The 15272-nt window shown below is 36.7% G+C and overlaps 3 protein-coding genes across 5 annotated transcripts; 1 reads left to right on the forward strand and 2 right to left on the reverse strand.

Annotated features, from left to right (window-relative positions):
* Positions 1-41: 41 nt before the first annotated feature.
* cd247 (CD247 molecule) lies at positions 42-9704 on the reverse strand. Its single transcript, XM_056767344.1, has 8 exons — positions 9360-9704; positions 3879-3982; positions 3513-3554; positions 3365-3433; positions 2710-2739; positions 2489-2542; positions 2373-2402; positions 42-906 (listed from the first exon to the last, which is right to left on the reverse strand). The coding sequence occupies exons 1-8, from the start codon at positions 9409-9411 to the stop codon at positions 838-840; spliced, it is 450 nt and encodes a 149-aa protein (XP_056623322.1). The 5' UTR covers positions 9412-9704; the 3' UTR covers positions 42-837.
* A 132-nt stretch (positions 9705-9836) lies between these two features.
* Positions 9837-13615, reverse strand: creg1 (cellular repressor of E1A-stimulated genes 1). The gene is made up of 4 exons (XM_056767301.1): positions 13211-13615; positions 11917-12036; positions 11553-11739; positions 9837-11199 (listed from the first exon to the last, which is right to left on the reverse strand). Coding segments are annotated over exons 1-4 (573 nt in total). The 5' UTR covers positions 13475-13615; the 3' UTR covers positions 9837-11197.
* Positions 13527-14955, forward strand: LOC130436557 (histone H2A, sperm). 3 transcript variants are annotated; one of them, XM_056767332.1, is made up of 2 exons: positions 13527-13663; positions 14449-14954. In XM_056767332.1, exon 2 carries the CDS (start codon positions 14460-14462, stop codon positions 14883-14885), a length of 426 nt encoding a protein of 141 aa, XP_056623310.1. In that variant the 5' UTR covers positions 13527-13663; positions 14449-14459; the 3' UTR covers positions 14886-14954. The 3 variants fall into 3 exon arrangements, with proteins under 3 accessions (XP_056623310.1, XP_056623303.1, XP_056623294.1); XM_056767325.1 differs by lacking the exon at positions 13527-13663 and adding an exon at positions 13753-14142 and having other exon boundaries at positions 14449-14955; XM_056767316.1 differs by lacking the exon at positions 13527-13663 and adding an exon at positions 13753-14124 and having other exon boundaries at positions 14449-14953.
* The last annotated feature ends 317 nt before the right edge of the window (positions 14956-15272 follow it).

Below are 15272 nucleotides of genomic sequence, written 5' to 3' on the forward strand. Positions count from 1 at the left end.
AACTCTTGTGTAAAAGTATATAAACTGGTGAACAAAATGAATGACATAAGAAAATCTATTTTATTTGTATAACATTCTAAAACCTCAAACAAACAATTTAACCACCACAGATTTGAAACATTCTCAGTTTGAAAGACTAAAGCAGAATTATGCTACAGAAAACACAGTAAAATTATGAAACATTTTGTCAGACAGCTTTGAAATAAATGAACGATTTCAACACTGTGTATTTTCTTTATGAAACATTATTGGCACACAGAGCGCGCGTATGTGTGTGTGTGTGCCAATAATGTTTCATAAAGAAATAACACAGTGTTGAAATCTGACTTAAAAACACTTGGATCCTGAAATTGTGATAAATAAACTCATCTTTGGCTTGACTGTTGTTGGGCTATAATAAATTGAAATAATATATTAATCTGATTATGAAACTGTGTGTGTTACGTATTTATATGTATCAAAAACATCCAGAAGATTTTTGGTCATGTAGTTCATGACAAACGCAATTATTTTTACTATAATGAAAGCAATTAAGACAGCGTTTGTTGTTTTACAGAATTAATTACGGGTAGGAATGATGTATTACATTATTGAGTTATCATTTTGAATTCTTCTAAAACCTAGTTTACTTGTGTGTGTGGTATATAAATATATTTTGATATGTTTGTGTGTGTGTTTGTGTGCTCACTATGAAAATGTATACATCATTGTAGAACAAGGACTAATGAAAATAACACTTAATATCAGTTATTAGAAAACAAAACAACATGTACAGTTGAAGATGTGAGAGACAGTGGACTGTATGGATTGTACAAAGGGATTGTAGAAAAACTGAGTTTAACGGGCTGCAGCAAGAGACTGCATGTGCAGAGCATCATACGTGTCCCTCGTCCCTGAGCTCAGACCCTGAGAGAGAGAGAGAGAGAGAGAGAGAGACAGTATATTATAATCGTGTTGTTTAATGATCACACTTCATAGACAAACTCACTCTCACATACACACACACACAATCTATTTTAAAGTTCAGACAGGCCAGTAATAGATCAAAGGATCTGAATTTCTTAAGAGAAATGTATGTACAGACTGAAATGTACAGACTTACATTTGTGATGTATGAAGCCTTCCTTATTTTTATCCTTATGGTAATTGTATTATTCTTTACTATTTTTACATGAGGAAAAATGCATGAAATGTGAATTTGAAATATTTTACTAGCTCATTTTTACCGAATGCAGACCTTCCGCCAGGAAAAATATTGGTTTAAAACATTTGTAAATATGTCACATATGTTATTAAAAGACATATTTAATTTGTCAAAAAACCCTGTCAAAATGTTTTGTTGCATCCGGGTTGCCGTGTGTTATTAGTTTTGAGAGGTTGTTATCTGGGAATAACAAACCTGCAAATGTCACAACTGGCCAATCAGAATCAAGAATTCTACGGGCCCTGTCATACATTTATTTAATAAACTCTGCTTATTTTCTTCTATCATCAGGTCACATCTCCTGCCTTCTGTTCTTTCTCGTCATCTCTGTATCTATCTGGTGATTAATCTGTGGTATTAATTTAAGCACAGTCTTAGTCATATCCGGATGACGAGAGATCTCGTGAAAGTGAGCTCTCGTCTCTAATTCTCTAACAAGAAAGTGTAATCTATCACATACATCTTTTAATTGTATAGTCGGGTGAACATTTGAACACATTTTGATCCCATCATCTATCAGCGAATATAATTGATTATATGTTGAAATAATGACGATAACAACCTGTTGATCATGTATTAAATACTGTTCAAATCAACTCTCTTTGCTATTTGGTAGAAGAAATTAATCTTAAATGATTTTTCTTTTAAAAACCCAGTCAAAACCCTTTAAACAGACACAGAGACAGAAATTCCCCTGATGAATCTCGTACAGATGAATAGTAAGTGTTTCTTTTAGGCATCATTGTTGTTCATGTGTATCTGTGACACTGGTTCACAAAACCACAAAAAAGTCTTGAAAAACATTTTTACTAAAAGACAAAAATAAGTTGTATGCATCAAAATTATCGATTTTTCTTTTATGCCTAAAATCATGAGGATATAAGTAAAGATCATGTTCCATGAAGATATTTTGTAAATGTCCCACCTTAAATATATAAACTTTTATCACAGTACTTCTGATTAACAACTTCAAAGGCAATTTTCTCAATAATTTGTCTTTTATTAACTCTCAGATTCCTGAGTTTTAAACGGTTGTGTCTCAGCCAGATATCGTCCTATTCTAACAACTCACACGTCAATAGAAATTATGTTTAAATCTCAATTTTCAAAAAATTGACCCTTAAGACTGATTTTCTTGTCCAGGGTCACATATGATAACATTACTGACCTGATACACCTGATCACCCCGCCGGTGTCGCTGTAGAGAAAGAAAATAAAAAAACAGGCTTATAAATATAAAGACCACCACACCGATGTTAATAATCATGTATATGTGTGACTTACATCAGGTTTGACTTCAATCTCACGATACGTGTCGTCTGTTTTCTTCTGCAGAGGCTTCAAGTCAAATCAACAGTTAACACTCATCATATTAATAGAATAATGATCAACAAAATAGAATCATTTCTTATAATTATAGGTATAGTCATATGATGAGTCCTTATTAAATAAAGGGATTTTATTATGTGTTATTCAAATCTTTTGTTTGGCTGAAGTTTCCTTACCATGTATGCATCTTCTCCTCTCTTGCGACCCTGTAAAACATCAGAGACGACAAATAATCAGAAACATGAAACACACACGCACAAACAGCCATTGATTTATAATTTTTCACATTGAAATGAATGGGACCATGTCGCTTATCAACCTGGAACAGGGCATTAATATCAAACAAACAGACACGAACATGTGAACAGTGTTGGGTGTAACTTGTTAGTTACTGTAATTTAATTACTTTCCCCATGAAAAAGTAAAGTAAGGGATTACTCTTATTTTTTAATTACAGTTACTTATGATGTTATTGATCTAAATACTGTTATATATTAAATAGTGAAAATGACATCAAAATTATAAGTCTACTTTAAAATGTTTGCTTTAATGTATCCTTCTCACATTTGTATATTTGTTTAATAAGAATGATTTATGTAGTTTTATATTATTTAGTTGAATGAATTAAAAAAGTTGTTTCATGTGTATCCTTGAATCACTTAACTAATCAAGGTTGATGTAGGATATAGAAAGTAAGTAGTAATAAGCAATAAAAATACTTTTTGAAAAAGAGTAATTCATACAGTAATCTGAATATGTATTTAGAAATTAGTAATTAATTACTTTTTTTCAACTCAACATGTGAAAACATGTTTCATATATGTGACTCACCCCACGAGCTTCTTCAGCCTGTCTTTGGTTTCTGACATCGTACACTTCTCGGCCGCTCTTATTGATGGTCTATAAAACATTGGTTGATTTTTAAGTCTGTCTCGTGTTGTGAGTTTATGGATCATCAGGTTGTGTGTGAGTGTGTTACCTGGTACGGCGATTCCTCTGGTTTAACTGTCTTTTTCTTGAACTGGAGGAAAAATCAATACAAACAGTGTTTCATTCATTTCATTTTTCTCGATCATTTCAATTTTTTTTGTTAAATTACAGCAGTTTTTAGAAGATTGTACAGATGAACACGGTTTCCTCTTAGAATGTTTACTGCAGAAGAAATCATCATATTGAGTTATTATAAATGAATTGTGTGTGTGTGTGTGTGCACTGGTTTGACCTACATTATTAGGACGCACAGTGTGCGTGTGTAGTCATGTGTTTGGCCACGCCCCCTACATTATGAGGACATGCTGATGTGTGTGTGTATTGTGAATGTGAACTTAAAGATTTCACAACTCACCCGCTCGCGCACAAAGAAAGCGGTGATGAGGATGCCGTAGATGAGTAGAAGACCATCGAGAATGTAACAGTATCTGGGGTCATATAAGAACGTCGAAGATGCCTCTGAGAAGCAACACACAACAACATTCACATAAATCTTTCTTACACATGTTCAAAGCACAAACCTTCACAAACATACACATTGATTCACTTCAAGAATAAAGCAAATATCACACACGCAGGTTTGTGTGAGTTTTATACTCAAACTGTATTTTATGATCCTTTCTGCAGTTTTACGAACATCATTTGGTTTGTTAGACAGATACTGTACTGAACACACAATGTAGATGATGTCATGGCTTACTCTTCTATGGGGACATTGGGGCTCTGTGTTGTAGAGAAAACCATTACACACTTGACATGAAAATAATTGAGCAGAAACTTAAAACAGTCCTATAAGACTTCTCTATCCTGACCGCTAAAATAACACAACAACCTCATCAGATACCATCACAAATCATTACAATTCAACAAAACCATTGTATAGAAACCTTTTACACACTTATAGACATGTGAAGACTGACAATCATACACACACATATCAACAGCTGCAAACACGTGCACACACGCATACACATATTAAGACACATGCATATTTAGACACACACATGCACACACACACTCACATATTTAGAGACACACACATATGAAGACACACACTCACATATTTAGAGACACACACATATGAAGACACACACTCACATATTTAGAGACACACACATATGAAGACACACACTCACATATTTAGAGACACACACATATGAAGACACACACACACATATTTAGACACACACACACATTAAGACACACACGCACGCACACATACATATTAAGACACACGCGCACACACATATTTAGACACACATATATTAAGACACACACCTATTAAGACACACACAAACATATATTTAGACACATACATACACACACACCTACACACACACACACACATACACCCACACACCTAAAGACACACATGTGCTGTAGAATCAGGTGAAGTGTTTTGTGGTTGTGAGACTCGAGCTGTTTTCTGTTAGAGGCGGTTTCATCTGCAGAGACATCAAACATACAAGTGACACGCTCTCACTCAACCTATATGTATGTGTATGTGTGTGTGTAAAAGAAAGAGAGAGAGAACGAGTGAAACACAAGACACACACACAGTTCAACAGGTCTCAACACACACACACACGCACTCACACACTCACACACTCACACACTCACACTGGTTTTTAAGAAAGCAATGTCATTCTATTGCTAACACACTTAATTGTGTAATCTTCTCAGTGTTGTGTAGCGTGTCTAATAGGTTTCATTCACACTCATGCAACAAACACTAACAAAAGAGAGAGCAGTGTGTGTTTGATCAGTGTGTGTTGAACCTTCATTGCCAAATAAACATCAAAATAATAGATTTTCATTACCTACACACTGTACATTTATTCATTTGGCAGATGCTTTTATCCAAAGCGATTTACAAGTAGGATAGCATATGTGACCCTGGACAACAAAACCATTATGACCATCTTATGGGTCAATTTTTCGCAATTTAGATTTTTTCATAATCTGAAAGCTGAACAAATATGATTTATATTGATTTATGAGTTGTTAGAATAGGACAATATCTGTCTGAGATACAACCCTTTAAAACTCATTGAATCTGAATGTGCAAAAAAATCTAAATATTGAAAAAATTGCCTTTGAAGTTATTATTTAGGGTCACTGTGACCGGAAATCCACTCACAAAAAGTAAGCTTTTATATATTTAAGGTAGGAAATTTAGAAAAATCTTCATGGAACATGATTTTTCTTAAAATCGTTATGTTCTTTGGCATAAAAGAAAAATCAATAATTTTGACCCATAGAATGTATTTTTGTCTTTTACTAAAAATGTTCCCGTGCTACTTAAGACTGGATTTGTGATTCAGGGTCTCATATATACATTTTGTCAACACGCTAACGGTACGGATAGTTTACAAGGCCATGCTACTAGGAGGATTAAAACTGGAGCAACCAAATTGGAGAATAAACAAAAAGATTTTGTTAGTTTTTTGACCCAAGAATAAACAAAAAGATTTTGTTAGTTTTTTCACCCAAGACATAGAGAGTCATCGGTAAGATCTGTGAAAAATCACATTTTAACAGGAGTTCATATGAAATATACTGTGTTTTCATTGCACAAACAGTAAACATGTTACAAGACAGACAGAGGATGTGCAAACGGCTCAAATTAAACATTGACCCGCTTCACCTTTACGAGAAGAATATTTATATTCATGTCCAAACACATTCATGAAAATAACTGAATACAACACAAGTACAATACCTCAATGAAATCACTAAACAGAAGTGACACGACGGGGTGGACACACTGAATTTTCCACAACATGATCTATAAACAGCTTTTAGCAAACACACCTCACAATTTACATCCATTTGTTGTGTCCATTTTCATTTGTTTTGATATTTAGATCACACTTCTTTCCCTCTACAATCTCTATTACTGCTGTTTGTGTTGATGCTTTGGTTATATTGAATGCAAATGATTTGTGACGGTATGGGATGAGTTTGGGTTTGTGTTTTAGCAGTCAGGAGAAATGTTTTATAGGAATATATACGGGTATTAATGTCAAATTCCTGTAGCTCAAATTTTTCATGAAACTTTTTTTCTTCTCTGGACTCTTATTATTGTGATCAGTAGCTTTGAACTGATCCTATAAATAAATCACAAAAGCATCCACAGACTGCTAAAGATTAAATATATAGCTGTTCATACAGTATATAATGTCACTGAAGAAGTTTATCGTGAATATTGTCACGGTAAAGGGTGTTGTTCAATACAACACGTGAGATGTTTGACTTTATTAGCTTTTATATCTTGACGTTAACGTTGCAAGACTCCCTGTTTTATAAAACTGTCATCTTATCCATTGTTTGTCATTATTTTTAGCAAGATGATGGAAAACATGCTCTTTGTGTTGATTCTTTGGCGAATATTCGTGACAATTTCAGAACAATTTCTGACAATAAACTATTATGAAGCTGAAACATCACAAATCTGTGTGAATTTACATAGTAATTGATAGTGATACATAATGATAGTGTTTGATTGAACACCGATCATCTCTAAATCCATTTGACTTGAAATAATCTAAAGGACTCGACGTGTTCGATGCTTTCTGATGGATTCACGAGCTGAAATAAACTGAATAAATGACTGATGGGTGTAGCGTATTGAATTTACCACAGTGATGTACTTTGAAATGAGATGTTTTTGTTTCAAGCCTATTTTCCATTTAGTTTGATGTCATTGATTCACAGAAGCGTCGTGTGTGACAGTAAATCGGGTTTGTCGCCTTCTAAAGTCAATTGATTTTCCACAACATCAGCATGAAAAGCATGCCCCATGTTTTTCATATCTGCATCATCTCTGGTGTATTTTTAGTTTTTCTGCATATGTAAAGCACTTTCTGTCCCTTTATTCTGCTTTTATACAGCTCATACCCCACACCGCTTACACATCTTCTCTATCAAGTATTTTCTGTAAAGCTGCTTTGCAACAATGAACATTTATGAGACGCGCTACAGAAATACATTTACATTCAATTAAATATTACATTTCAACCGTAATAAGAGAGACAGAGACGATGGTTAAAGGAGTGGTTCACTTCAAAAAAGTGAATGGGAGCAAACTTTGAAGCGAATTACTCCTTTAAAGAATAAAAAACTGAAAAGAATTTGATAATCATTTCTGAATTTATCTGTTAAGTCACAACAAATGCAACATGGATGCGTCTATTAACTCTTGATTCCAATTATTATCTTAAGTGAATATTTACATGAATTAACGGTTGACGTTTTTTGACGGGTCAAAAGTGTACTTTTTTGTTGCCTTTTTTACATTTCACAATTACCTGCAATGTAACAAATGTATTTATGACATTAATAATCCACAGATATTCATGTTAAATGTAAAATGATTACAGCGCGAGGTTTTAAATGTTTGTGTTGTCTGTCAAAGCACGGAACAAACATAATAAAACATCAATCTGATGTTTTTTCAAAATGAAAATGTGTGTGTGTATCTGATATCTGTCTGAGCTCATGGAAAACATTCACAAAGCGTTTGACAAACAGCTGCTTTGACTGTTAAAACACACACAAACTTACTATCAGACGCTCGTGAATGTGGCTGGAAACACACATACACAGTGATACACACACACAGGGTGTTTGTGTGCTGATAAAGGTTAATAACGGTGAAATGACACAAACTTCCTCCTTGAACATCATAAAGTTTCATGAGTGTTTCCGCTCAGACTGACGAAACTTCAGTGGAGAAAATAATGAGATTTCTCAGCACTCGTGTGTGTGTGTGTGTGTGTGTGTGTTTGTGATGTTGATGTGAATGTTTAACACAATATTTACAAATAACTTTGATGATCACATTGCTCTTGTGTTAAACACAAAAACACTCAAGTGTTCCTGATGGGGTCACAATCCACAGTCAATCACATTGTTGATAAATCGTTGCTGTATAAATTGTTGCTGTTTGTGTCTTTATGTGTCTTTGACAGAACGAGATTAGTTTACGCAATCTAAACATGTTCACTTCTCAACTCAATGCTCTTCAAATTGACAGAAATACATTTCAGTCTGTTTTATGTTCACTGTGTCATAATTAATGAAGCAGATGAAAATACTTCATATTTTAACAGCCAATAAAACAAAACATATCAGAGACGATGAAAGAAAATCTATGTAAGGTGAATTTTTTTTTAAATGTTAAGCGAGACTACAAGGTTAAGTTCTTTTTTTATTGTGTAAAGTTATGATCAAATTAATGAAATACACTTGAGAGAAGAACCCAGGTCAATAATCTTACGTTATTATTTTCAATGGTGACATATTCATTTTTGGTCAATAGAAAATAATACTGCGAACTGTAAAGAGAAATAGATTGAAGTTCAACAGCCTGAGACTTTATTTTTACATTTGAGTTGTTTTTAATTCATTATTGCAGTTTGATAACATTTGTCCAAAATAAAGTTTAAAAAGGTTAGAAAAGTTTGTCTGGTACGCGTAAAAAAAGGGGATGAAGATGTGCAGCTTCAGAGAGAAAACCTCAAACACGCCGAGAAGAAATATTTTACATACACGGAAGGTTTCTTTCTCTCCGACTCAAGCAACAAACCAATCAAATATTTACACATAAATTAAAATGCACATTCTGTGAAGAGTCTTTGTAATGTTTTGACATCAGTAAAGTTCAAGTTTTTTAACGTCAGTAGAGTTTCAAAGATGGCCGTTTCCCTCAGTTTCCCAACCCTGCAGCGGCTGCTCACGTCGGCTTTATCACGAGCTGAACATCTTTACGAACAACATCATTCCACAGCAGAAACGTGAACATTCATTCATTCATCATGCGTGAACATGTTACCTGTGAGAGGTGTGATGGACAGCAGGACAGTCAATGTTCTCTTCTTTATCATGATGATGATGGACTCAGAGCTGCTGATGTTCACGGATGTCGTGGCATAAGGTCACAGATCACATGTGTCACTGTGTGATGTTTGATGCTGGAGTTGTGTTTGCTGACAGGAAGAGGCTCCTCTGAGCTCCACCTGTTTCTACACACATACCACCTACAAACACGCACACACGCACGCTGGGAGGCTTCCACTCGCGGCCTACTTTACATTCTGAGACCCCGCAGTGAACTGAAGATGCCAAAGAAAACCTGTGAGAGCTGTGCTTTAGAAGTTGTTTTCTGAAGTGGAAGGTCAAATATAAAAAGAGTTTTAAACAAACAATATCAAACAAACTGAACTGAAAAATCACCTCAGAAAACAGCAAAACCGAAGAAAAGAATGACAGATAACAGAGAAAATAAATGAATATACAATCAAACAGCAAAAACTTGGATAAATAATTTATTTCACGTCCACACTGGATCAAAAACTCCACAGCAAATGTTACAAAAATATATAGGTCTTAAGAAAGATAACTTTTCTAGAATTCATTGCACATTCATTCAACTTTATAAAAACATGTTTTTTGTTTTAATATATGATTGGCTTGAATATGAATTTTTTTCTATGAATTAATGGTTGGGTTTGTCCATATTTCACCTAACCACATGTTAAAACAGGTTCACACCAAAGGCGAATTAAGCGATTTGCGATTACATTCAAAGTCAATTCAAAGACGGCGATGCGAATGACGCGGATCGGGCGGCGAGATTGAAGCGCGTTCATCATCTTTCACTCACATGAAAATAATGAACTTTTCCCTCGAGTAATAAAGAGCGTGGAGCGCGATTGTTCGTGTCTGGTGTGAACAGAGCATTAACTCAACTCAACTTTATTTATATTGCGCTTTTTACAATTTTCATTGTTACAAAGCAGCTGTACATGAGACATTACACCTTTCTACACAGGATGTGACGCGACGAAAGACAATGAAACGCGCAAGAACCCATTATAATTTTACATTTTGTCCACACTGGATGCGGAGCGACATGAAAATCCCGTTAGAACAAGTCGCGTCCGGTGTAGACACGGTGTTTAACAGCGTATTCCAAAATTTTACCTCTACTGAATATTGATAGTAAACACATCAGAGTGTATTAAATAAAAGAAAAAAAACTTTGTTTAGTGTAGAGTTAGTCTTGGGGGTCACGAGTCTTCACATAAACATGACATGTATGTAATTGTACATGTGAGTGTCTTCAAAATGTTCGACAGAATGAGAAAACAAATGCCAACTGCACTTTCATTCATAACAATCACATCTGCAAAAATCACTCTTAAACATCATCTCTTAAATGCTACTTTGTTAAAACATCTGAATGTCATTCATTACCTAACACTCGTCTATATTAGATTATACGCAAACTGAGCTTCACACAGGGTTCAGTTACAAACTATGAAAGATTTCAAAAGCAAATCGGTGCCTTTAGGCTCGTGGTTACTGTGTCGACATATAGTGTCAGCGAGTTTGATTCCTGTCTCAGCGGTCCTCTGCCGGTCCCGCTCCCCTATCTCCACCTCAAGCTTTTCTGTCAGCTCTCGACTATACTCTGTAACTAAACAGCATGTAGAGCCCCACCCCCCCCCCCAAAAATCACCAAAAAAAAAACATTGTTAAAGAAAGATTTCAAAAGCAAAACACAGCAACACAATCTCTGATACAATTATCATTTAAAGGATGGATTTTTTAGGACATCAGTGATCTGGCCAGAGTTTCCTCTCGTTCACCAAGATTATGCGTGTCATTTCCTGTACAAACACACACAGAGAGAGAGAGTGTGGTCACATTAAGCAGATATTGAGATCTCTGACATTTAAGTAGCTTTGGCTACGCTGTGGTTTTTCACCTGTTAGTAATCTTTTATAAAGAGACAGAAAACTTCATAAAGTTCGGAATATCAATTCACTTTTTGGCATGCATTTTTAACATTTAACATATGCATAATGACATGCAAGAATTATTTTAACAAGATATATATAGAACATGTGCAGATAGTCGACTCGGCTGTGGGTAAAAAAACACTGCCACATATGTTAAATAAGTGATTTTGGCTCAGTCAAGTGTGTGTTTGTGTGTAAAGATGCTTTGTGTTGTGACTCACAGCGTTGTGAGGCGTTGTAATATTCCTCCTCCGTCACTTTTTTCACTCCACCAAAATAATCCAGGACCCACACCTGACTGATGTTCATTTTAGCAAAGAACCAGTTATGATCCGTGGGCCAGTCGGCCATCTCTGGATGTCTGCTGAAGAGAGATTCTTTGGCCGCAGACGCCTCCGATCCGTTCACCTGCACCAGAACACAACACAACATCACAGTTTTTATTTGATTTATTATTTATTGAACGACGTCTCTTTCACAACTGTATGTCATCAAACAGGTGATGACATCACCAAAGCTAATCGATGACGGGTGACCAGAAACCAGGGCCGTCTAATCACAGAGAGGTGTTTGTGTGTGATTTACCTGAATGACAGATCCAGACAGAATGATGTGAGCACACAGTGGACTCTGTGGATCGAAGCCGTGATTCTTACAGTAACTGCTCTGAGCTAAAGACACAGCCAGAGACGCTTGTGGATTCACCTGTCGAACACGACACAGGCATCAGCTTCACACAATCATCCCTGATATTATACACCCAATACAAACTGCTTTATTACGACACACAATCGTTCAGCTCCGTTGCTTCTTATTTATGGACTATTTAAATGTGGTGTCGACCCATATAGTACAATCCATCTGGCTTACGTCTATTTGACATCTGCATTCACATGTGCAAGACATCTACAATACATATTGGTTTGCTCATCTGCAGTACGTCTCGGAGACGTCTGTAATACATCTGCTAAAGATCTGGAAAACATTTTCAGCGTAAAAACATCTGCTGAAGATCTTAGAGAGAGGAGCTTTACATCCAGTCTACATTTTAAACATCTTACAGACATCTAGATGTCTATATGATGTCTGACAGCAGCCGTCTCTGGGACATATTGCAGATGAGCAAACTATGTATTGTAGATGTCTTGCAGATGTAAATGCAGACGTCAAATAGACGCAAGCCAGATGTATGTGTGCTATCAGGGGAGGGTGCGTCTCTCTCTCTCTCTCTATCACACAAGAGCGCTGGACCTCCAGAATGTTCCAGCTGATAAGAAACTGTGTTTACAGAAAACCTCACGGTAAACACAAACTGGTTTCCAGCGATTTCAATTACTGTGGTTCACCATGACATATGCAGAAAATCATCAAGATGGTAACCGATCGGCCAAAGATGATGATTTTAGTGATGTAACAGTGTGATTATAACACGTTTACTATAATGGATGGTTAACACTAAGAAGTAAATAAACAATTAGCAATATACAGTGCATACATTTTAGGCAAATAGTCAACAAAGTTTGGGATACTATAGTAAAAGCATTGTAAGTGTCTGTATGTGTGCTACGAGTATAGAGAATAAAATCTGAAGAATAATGTCCAGTTTCAAATACAAGACATGACTAGACCTTTGTTAAATTAGGATATTTAAGGCCCTTTTATAAAAATTCCTTAATAAAAAAACATTACTTTGCATCTTGAGACAAAACAAATGCAAGTTATTTTCGCACGCACATGCATTTTAGTCTAGGACTAGTTTTAAGCCTCGTCTGTGAAATGTTTTCCTAAAGAAAGAAAGATTCGAATCGCTATCGCGATACTTTCGCTCTCTACGCAGCGCCTCGCGAGGTGTCACGCGCCGGTTACGAAAGTCACCTACCTGGAGGTCCTGCACGGAGATCTCCATGTGTGTGAGGTACATGTACGGGGTTCCGGTTCCGTTGCCCGGCGGCCCGTCGCTGATGGAGAAGACGTTGGAGAACGGCTGTCCTTTTACCGGCTCGTGAGTCGAGATGGTCGCCATCGAAGCCCAGTCACACTTATTGACCACGAACCGAGCCATCCGAGCCACTTCCTCGTGAGGCGGCACCGACGACGCGACGCGCGTCAACGCTAAACTCAACGCGACCAACACCAGAGTCATGACGGAATATGATCGCGCATAAACACACTAAACACAAATGAACCAGAACAGAAGATCGTCCCGTGTTGTGGTCGACTCTGGATCACGTGAGCACAACAGCGGTCATGTGACTTCAGCGCTACACGTGCTTACGCAAGGCATCCAAACCTCAAACAAAAAACAGCAATACACGTTATCACTAAAAGAACAGTTAAGAGGACAAAAGCTACTTTTAACTTTGGTTTTGTGTGTCTAGTAGTAATGACATATTTCAGTATGAATATAATTAAGTGTGGTAATGTACATAAATAATACAAATGTTTATTATTACAGTACATGCTTAGAAAGTCAAATGTGATGTTTTTAGTCTTAAACATAATGATTAGTAATTCAATTAAAATAAAGTGTTTTGAGATGTAAGAAAAGAACTGATCTGTCATCTGTGGTCTTGACAGATCATAAAATAAAGTGATAAAGAATGATCTTAAGAACTGTTAATCACCACGACACTGCTAATGAGTTAATGATGTAATAGGTTACTTAATTAGTTAATTGGTCACATGACACCTGTATGCGGGTGAAGGTCAATGAAGAGTGAGTATAAAAGCTGCTCAGCTCTGATAGAATTCAAACTTTCTCTGTTTTTATTATTGGTGCTGTTGAGCTGTAAGGTGAGTTATCGTAAATTGGTAAGTTTTAGGCTTAATGCATAAGATTTATCATTAATTACTTTAATTCAGATTTTGCTTGTTTTTAGTGTTTTGTCTTTTATTGCAGCTTTACTGTTGTGTTGACTCATGGTAACTTAATTACAGTAACTGTTGCTCAACTATGGTGTTTAAAGTAAAACCCTCGTGACCAATACACTTGGTCTAAGATTTATATTAATGCAAACTAGTCAAAGACCAGTGTGGTTTCATTAACTATAATAAGAAATGCTTTTCTTTACGACGTTCTACATTTTAAGTCCGTTGACGTAATGTTTGTTTTAACAGGTCTGTTTATCATGTCTGGTCGTGGAAAGAAACTCGCCGTCGCTGCAGGAAAGACCAAAACGTCTGTTACGCGTTCAACGCGCGCGGGCCTTCAGTTTCCGGTGGGGCGCATCGCGCGTCTCCTGCGGAAGGGAAACTTCGCGGCGCGTATCGGCTCGGGCGCGTCGGTTTATCTGGCGGCGGTTATCGAGTATCTGTGCGCTGAGGTGCTCGAGCTCGCGGGGAACGCGTGCAGAGACAACAAGAAGCTCCGCATCGCGCCGCGTCACATTCAGCTGGCGGTGAGAAACGACGAGGAGTTGAACACGCTCCTGGGAGGCGTCACGATCAGCGAGGGAGGCGTTCTGCCCAACATACAAGCTCAATTGCTGCCCAAGAAAACCAAAGCTCCCCGAGACCCCAACAACACCAAAGATGTCCAGTCTCAAGACTTCTAAAGCGCTTTAAAGCACTCTTTTAAAAGTTCATTTCTATTAATAAAGAGTTTTATTTTAATGTCTGTTGTAGTTGTGCTTTTTTTCTGGCCTATTAGGGGAAGTTTAAGAACCACCGGCTGGTTTTAAAAACATGTCAGTGTAAAGGGCAATTCACACCGCACAGACACGCCTGTGGTTTGTTGGATCGGTGTGACCCCTCTCCCCCCCCCCCCCCGTCTGTGTATTTCGGTCGGAGTTTGTTTCACCCGAATGCACATGATCAATCGATGTTTGTCGGGTCGTGTAATCTCTGAGTCCTGTGATGTTTAGTGTAATTAAACTTGCACCATGTACTTTAACGTGTTAGTGCTTTTAATAAAAAATATCACCAGCAGTTGTTTTTAAATA

The sequence above is a fragment of the Triplophysa dalaica genome, chromosome 2, assembly GCF_015846415.1.
Source record: "Triplophysa dalaica isolate WHDGS20190420 chromosome 2, ASM1584641v1, whole genome shotgun sequence".
Lineage (NCBI taxonomy): Eukaryota > Metazoa > Chordata > Actinopteri > Cypriniformes > Nemacheilidae > Triplophysa > Triplophysa dalaica.